We start from the raw sequence: 7,426 nt of genomic DNA on the forward strand, positions 1-7,426 counted from the left end.
CGACCAGAAAATTCAATTGAGGGAAGTCTTACAGCAGTGGAGCACCAATTTCAACCAGAGTGGCAAATGCCATCAAATTCTCAACTAGCTGCATATACTTAGTTACAAAACAGATGCAGAAGCAACATCAACAGAGGGGAACAAGGCCATCCGAATGTGAACCAGTTCTTATGACTATTGAGGCTGAGCATGATTTGACTCTTGCTTCCCTGAAATCTGAGTTGAAGCAAAAGTCAATGCCTTCTACTAAAAGAATGCTAGAACCAAGACCAAAGACACTGGTTGAGATAAATAAAGCATTTGTTTCTTGATGAACGTGTTAGCTAGTGTGTATAATTTTTGTATGTGATAGTTATCCATTTTTATTTGTGTATGGTTTTTCTTTTGATGATAAATTTGAGATTTTGTCAAGTTACTTTTAGTGTATTATGAAGAATATAGCCCGTTTATGTTTTGGATTTACCATAACCTTTTTGAGAATTTGATTTTCATAATTGAGCCCATATGTTTCATATAAACAATTAATATATTTTTGTTCTCTTTTTATTTATTCTTTTTTCTCTCTTAAAATATAGATTTTTATCCAAATTAAGATCTACAACACAAAATTATAAACGGAAAACTATTGAAATCTTTTCGAGAAGCAAAATAAGTTGTAATTTGAAGATTTTTTACGGGTGTATAAGAGATAATTTTTTTTTTTAATTTTCATTTCTTTTTATAGTGTTTTCAAATAAAAATGTTGAACGCATTTTCATTTTCCATATTTTTAAATAATGTTTTCAAACAAATATATTGAACACTTTTTTTTTTTCACATTTCAAACATTTTCAATATTCCATAAAAAAACAGGAAACAAATAGTTTTCTAAAATTCTCAAATCAGTCAAATTAAAAAAAAAAAAAAAAAAAGAGAGAGAAAGAATATTATTAATATAAGGTCCCACGGAGCTAGATTTTGGCTGTAGCATTTTCTTTATTAAAAATAACAATCGCTCATAATCTAATTATTAACTTATTATCATCCCAGACCTTTTATCTTATCAATTATCACTTAGTAGTCTCATGGTAAAAAAGTAAAAGGAGGTTTCATGAGTTTTTGAAAAGTGGTCAATGTGACTCTTATCTGGCCAACAGTTTTAGAATGCCGAAAGATTAATTGAGGTGTATGCAAACTAACCCAAATAACTCGGTAAAAAAAAAAAAAAAAAAAAAAAAAAAAAATCTATGTTGTCTTAAAATGAACGAGTCGGTGAACATGAAAAAGAGATTAAGTCAAGCTTGAAATTTTTCTACTTTGCGACAACATTCATATTTTTGTTGAAAATGTGTTCCAAAAGTTTAAAACATGCAAACCCAAGTGGGTAGGAAAATTCTAGGAAACTACTTAAATACCACCAAAATATGTTTGTCACAATTGTTTTTTCATTTTACGAAAGAGTTATACGAAATTTTGAGTAGACCCAACCTTAGAAGTAGAGTTTTATCATCTTAAAAATCACCTAATTTCGCTAAATCGATTAGATGAAGTTGAATCCCAGTTCCCTCCCATTTATGTTTCCTCAAAAGCCATAAAAAAATCCTAAAAATACTTGCTCAGAAGAGTTGAAATTTGAAATAAAAATTAAAGAAAAGTTAGTTGACTTGTTCAAGTGGTTTATAAGATTCCAGTTCCAGTTTTGAGTGAAAATCCAAGAATAATAAACAACCCTTGACCTGAAGAAAAATGAACGAATGAATTATAAACTCAGTGGAAAGAAAAGGAACGTATATTAATTTAAACAAGCAAAGCTATACCCATGAATCCTTACTCTCCAAGTAAAACACCAGCCCCTGTTTGTATAATTATTCACCACAAAACCCCAAGACGAAAACTCCTATTTTGTTTCATTCACGCATTTCATCAAACACATATCATAAACCAAATTCATCCACAAAATCACTGAGAAAAAGAGAAATAGAAACTCAAACATGAGAAACGGGAAGGTGGGGTTGGTTGTTTGGTTGATTTTATCTCTGGTTTTGAAGTTCTGTTCAGCTTCACCAACGTCCTCATCATTGATCAATAGAGTTGGGTCTTCCCTTTTGTTCCCAGTTCATGGGAATGTGTATCCTACAGGGTATGTCATTTTGAAACATAGAGTTTTCTTGAATTTAGCAATGTATTGATGTTGATGATATCAAAGAGGGTTTTTTATTTTTGCAGGTACTATAATGTCACCCTTTACATGGGACAGCCAGCAAAGCCTTACTTTCTTGATATTGACACTGGAAGTGATCTCACATGGCTCCAATGTGATGCACCCTGTGTGCATTGCACTGAGGTACTTGCTTCAATATGGCAACTTTTTATCAATCTAGATGAGTTCCAGGAGCCATTTTATATTGAATGCTGTGTTATATCATCATTGAAGCTTGTATTAGAAGTAGATAATTGGAGACCATGTCATAATTTTTCTTAACCAACTCTTTGTAGGCACCTCATCCTTATTACAAACCCAACAATGATCTTGTGGTCTGTAAGGACCCAATCTGTGCATCCTTACATGCACCAGGTGACCACAAATGTCCAGATCCAGGGCAATGCGACTATGAGGTTCAGTATGCAGATAGTGGTTCTTCTCTTGGTGTCCTTGTCAGAGATGCTTTTGCCTTCAATTATATAACCGGAGTCAGAATTAATCCCCGTCTAGCTCTCGGGTTGGTAACTTTGATTGTCTAAATTTTCTTTGTTAGAACTCAGATCATATTGTTGAACTCTTATCTAAGTTCTTTGGTCTAATAGTAATTTAATACTGTTTAAGAGCCAAGTTGACAAAGTGGTCTCCTGTTTGATCGTCCATTGCATCTTCAATTATAATGAATTGGTATTTGTGACTATGATTGTATTTTATTGTCTGTAATCTATGTGCCTTATCATAAGGAGATGTGTTCGTGCTAAAATATTACTATTGGGCATTTGTCTATCAATTTAAAATTCTGAATTTAGTGGCAGCTTAACAATCTCAAAATCATGGTATTTTTTTGGGCAAGTGCATGGAATTATATACCTTTGAATAGAACTTTCGTAGTAAACCTTTTATGCTGTCACTATAACTTGTGTGGATCTTTTGTAAATCATGTTGCTGTTGGGGTTGATGACCAACGGTTTTCTAATTGTTAAAAGGACTTAATTCGCCTATCTAGGTAGCCTGATTTCTTACCTATCAGATGGGAAGAAAACTTTGTCGTTCACCACTGAAATAACTCTTTTAAACTCCCAAAAAGGCGGCAGGGTAGCCTTTGTTTTACTGTTGTCCTTCAGATGCAATATAGGCAAGCAGAAATCATGGCTATCTTATTCTATATTTTTTATCCTTATTTTTTGTATACAGTTGCGGATATGATCAACTTCCAGGTCCATTTAATCATCCCTTGGATGGAATACTTGGTCTTGGCAAGGGAAGATCCAGCATTCTTGCACAGCTTCACAGTCAGAATTTAGTTCGAAATGTAATTGGCCACTGTTTAAGTGGACGAGGNAAAAAAAAAAAAACGTTAACGAAAACCAGGAGTGATTGAATATGAGATCATCATCAACAGACCTCTTGGAGTCAACGGCTTTTTCCATCCAAATAATTGTCAAATCATAGATGATACTTTTTTACCCACATACTTTCAAAATATTATTTTATTATCTAAATTTATATTCGGTTCTTGATTCTGGCATCATTGTGACCCGTTACCACCATAATTTTCTTCTCCAATCATCACTCACTAAAATCCTGCAAACCATATTCTCGTCGATCTCGCCAATCACTGGCAATCGAGAGATTAGAGTTTGCATAGACACCCCTCCCAAGTCAAATTGTGATCAATTCCAACTATCAAAAGACTTATTGGCATCTTCTCTTCAAAAGCTTCAATAGCCTGGACCAAGTTTGTTTTATGTTCACTATAAAAATATAAATGTCAGTAATAAAGTGACATTTTAAAAGTTTGTAGGTGGAAAAGTATCATTAAACTATTATTTGAATTGGAAAAAGTCATTAACTGATACCACTTGTATTATATATAGAGTTCATTAAGAGGGATGGATTTAGGATTAATATTAGAGTGGACAAATTTAAAATAAATAATATAAAATTTGTCATAAAAATAATATTAGAGAGGGAAAGAAATATTGGATACGTTTGGTTCATTATTTTGGATAGGATTTTAGGAATAATATTGGGTAGTTGGATATGAGAGTATTACGAGGTAAAATTTAAAAATGTATGAAAAAGCCCCTAGGTTTGCTAATTTAATTAAACCCTAATATATAAAATAACAAAAATACCCCTACCACCTGCAGTGCTAGATTCCGGCCACCATCGCCGGAATCTGGTCAAAAAATTTCGTTACGACACAAACCGGTCGAATCTGTGTCGTAACGCGTCGCTATGGCCTTTTTCGGCCAGATCCACAGAAAAGGCCACATCTACGACCAAATGTTGCCGTCGACAGCCAAAAAAGGCCAAAGAAGTTCATCTTTGGCTGTTAGCGATGGCCAGATCTGGCCTTTTTCAGTCAGATCTGTGGTGGATCTAGCCGGAAAAGACTAGATCGGTGAACTACCAGCCAGTTATGGTTGTGGTGTAGGCCGTTGTACAGATTCCGGCTACCACCGATGGTGGTTGCAAAAATCTGGCAAGTATGGGTTGATAGGGGTGCTTTTGTTAATTTTTAAACTTTTTTCTAGGGGTATTTAACGAAATTAATAAACTTAAGATGTCTAAAAGTAATTAAAAAAATATAATAATAGTTCTGGAATAATGTGCCAAACAATATTTGAAAAATAAGATTCGGAATATGGGTAGAAATATTGAACCAAACGCACCCATTATTATTTCTAAGTTTTACCTTTTAGTTGACTTCTAAATGATAAAATACATATACAATATATTTAATTAATAATATACTCATCTTCTTATATTATATCAATTTAGAAAAAAGAAAAAAAAGACAAATACAAAGGAAATCAATAAATAAAAAATTGAGTAGGGTTGTCAGCCCCACTCGCCCCTTCTTAGGTCCGTCCATATGGTCTCCACGAGTTCTAATGCCTCATTTACCACTCAAACGACCAAATTAAGCTTTTGCACAAAACTCAGATCAATCTAATTAAACTTTTGCCTCACAAGAAGACATTTTAATCTGAAAATTTTATGTGCGTTTAATGTAAGATCTTACAAACTACCACTGGATGACTGAATAGTCAACTATAATTTTTNCTGGAGGAAGTATTGATAGAATTAACAGGGTTGTCACACAAGTATATGTGAAGAGAAAGAAAGGAAACAAGAAGACCAAGTGCTGAGCTGGGGAAGTGTACTAGAGTTGGCTACGTGGTACCATCCCAAGGGAGTAGTTTGTTAGGACAACTGGATTGAGAGGCATAAATTGTGGGAATGTTTGTAATGGGTAGAGAATGTTTTAGTGGTATCTTGTGGGAGGTTCCTAGCACCTCGAAAGGCTAGTGTTATCTTTTTCGGCTTTTCTTTCATTCTGTTCTTATTGTCTTAGTAACTGGGTTGTTCCTTTATAACAGTCAATCAATACAAAAAATTACAGAAGAATATTCAGTCATTGTTGCTTTGTTCTGTTGTGTGTTTTGTGAATTTTGGTTGAGGTCATTGGGCTCCAATCAAATTGATATCAGAGCTGAGGTTGGGTTATGGTGAATACGAGAATGAAGTGAGGATTTGATGGATTGGAGAAGGGTATGGGGAGCATCAAGGAAGATATCGGTAGTATTAAAGGGTACCTCATGGAGCTGAGATAGTTGATACGACTGAAGGACAAAAAGGAAGAGAGTGGAAGTCGGGGAAAGGATAAGGTGATGCGGCTGAAAATCAGACGAACAATAGAGGGAGCAGTCAGGGACAGACGAGGGACAATGAAACCAGTGGAGAGGATCGGAAAATAAAGAAGCTAGAATTACCGATATTTAACGGCGAAGATCCTTATGGATGGGCTTTTTGAGCCAACCGATGTTTCAATGTGAATTCTGGTTGAGGTCATTGGGTTCCTATCACCATCTAATTCTCAACGCGCTGCAGATACTTCAGTTGCAAAACAGATGCAGAAGCAACGTCAACAGAGGAGACCAAGGCCATCTGAATGTGAACCAGTTCTTGTGACTATTGAGGCTGTTCATGATTTGACCCTTGCTTCCCTGAAATCAGAGTTGAAGCAAAAGTCAATGCCTTCTACTAAAAGAATGCAAGAACGAAGACCAAAGACACTGGTTAACTCAACAAACAGAGCAACAAAAGAACCGCTGTGGACAGAAAAAGCGGCTAATATCCGGGCCAAAAGAAACAGCTGTTAATTCAACCATCACTTCTGCACCGCAGACAAAGGATCAGCTGCAGTAGAGACAATTTGTAATAGCCTCTCTCTACTCATATACTGATAAAAGATACATAACGAAAACACATGGAAAATAACATAAATAGTTGGGTCCAAAATTTTCTTTCATTAAACATATATATGTATATAGATATTTTTTACACAAAAATTGTATCATGTACAAAAGTGATCAAAAACATGGTGGACAGTGTAGCCATTTCCCTTCGCTTGCTGATGCCCATCCGACCGTGTCCTCACCTAGATCCTGCAAAACATAGGAAACAATGAGATGAGCACTAAAACAATGCTCAGTAAGTAAATCCTTTACTCATCTAACCCCGTTAACTCTCTCTAATTCTTTCCTTACAATTCTCATTTACTTTTTCTCTTATACTTCTCTCTGTTTTCTCTTTCTCATAACTCTTTTCTGCTAACTCTCTTTAGTAAGTCACGACCTCATCTTACCAGAGGCACAGTCGGGACTTGGTCCCACTCTACGTGACTTCTACTCATTCTAGCCGATCGACCTCAGTTATGCATGGATTCAGAACCCTTGACCATGTGAGTGTATAATCTCTCTCTCTCAGGTACTCTCGGGTATAACCCTCATCTGCATGCACTCTCACGGGCTACACCACTTCTCTCTCTCATACTCATACCGCTCTCTCAATGCGGCGTACATGCGGGAATACTCTACCCATTACTCACGGGTTCCCCATCGCACAACTTACTCTATGCTCTTTTCTCTCTTTTATTCTCTAGTGCTCAATCTCTCTTTCTCTTTACTAAAGCTCACACTCAAAATTCTCTATTCTTTTTCTACTCTTTCTCTAATGCATAATTAATGCATATGGATGACTCATAATCATTAATACACAAATAAAATGCAAATATGCTATGTAGTAATAATTAAGGCTTTCTACTCTTACTCATGCTTCTCTTGAGCATTTCATCATGCAACTCATGTGCATATAAAACTCTAAGTGAACAATAACTCTTCTCTTCTCTTGTCTTGAACCTTCCCAATATGGGAGAAAACGCTCTCATAAACTCTA

At 35.3% G+C, this 7,426-nt stretch overlaps 1 protein-coding gene across 1 annotated transcript; it reads left to right on the top strand.

Annotated features, from left to right (window-relative positions):
* The first annotated feature begins 1,567 nt into the window (after positions 1–1,567).
* On the top strand, positions 1,568–6,351 carry LOC116118978 (aspartic proteinase Asp1-like). Its single transcript, XM_031404934.1, has 5 exons — positions 1,568–2,119; positions 2,206–2,323; positions 2,476–2,699; positions 3,374–3,552; positions 6,080–6,351. The coding sequence occupies exons 1-5, from the start codon at positions 1,971–1,973 to the stop codon at positions 6,349–6,351; spliced, it is 942 nt and encodes a 313-aa protein (XP_031260794.1). The 5' UTR covers positions 1,568–1,970.
* Positions 6,352–7,426: the final 1,075 nt, after the last annotated feature.

Source organism: Pistacia vera, unplaced genomic scaffold, assembly GCF_008641045.1.
Source record: "Pistacia vera cultivar Batoury unplaced genomic scaffold, PisVer_v2 Contig867, whole genome shotgun sequence".
Lineage (NCBI taxonomy): Eukaryota > Viridiplantae > Streptophyta > Magnoliopsida > Sapindales > Anacardiaceae > Pistacia > Pistacia vera.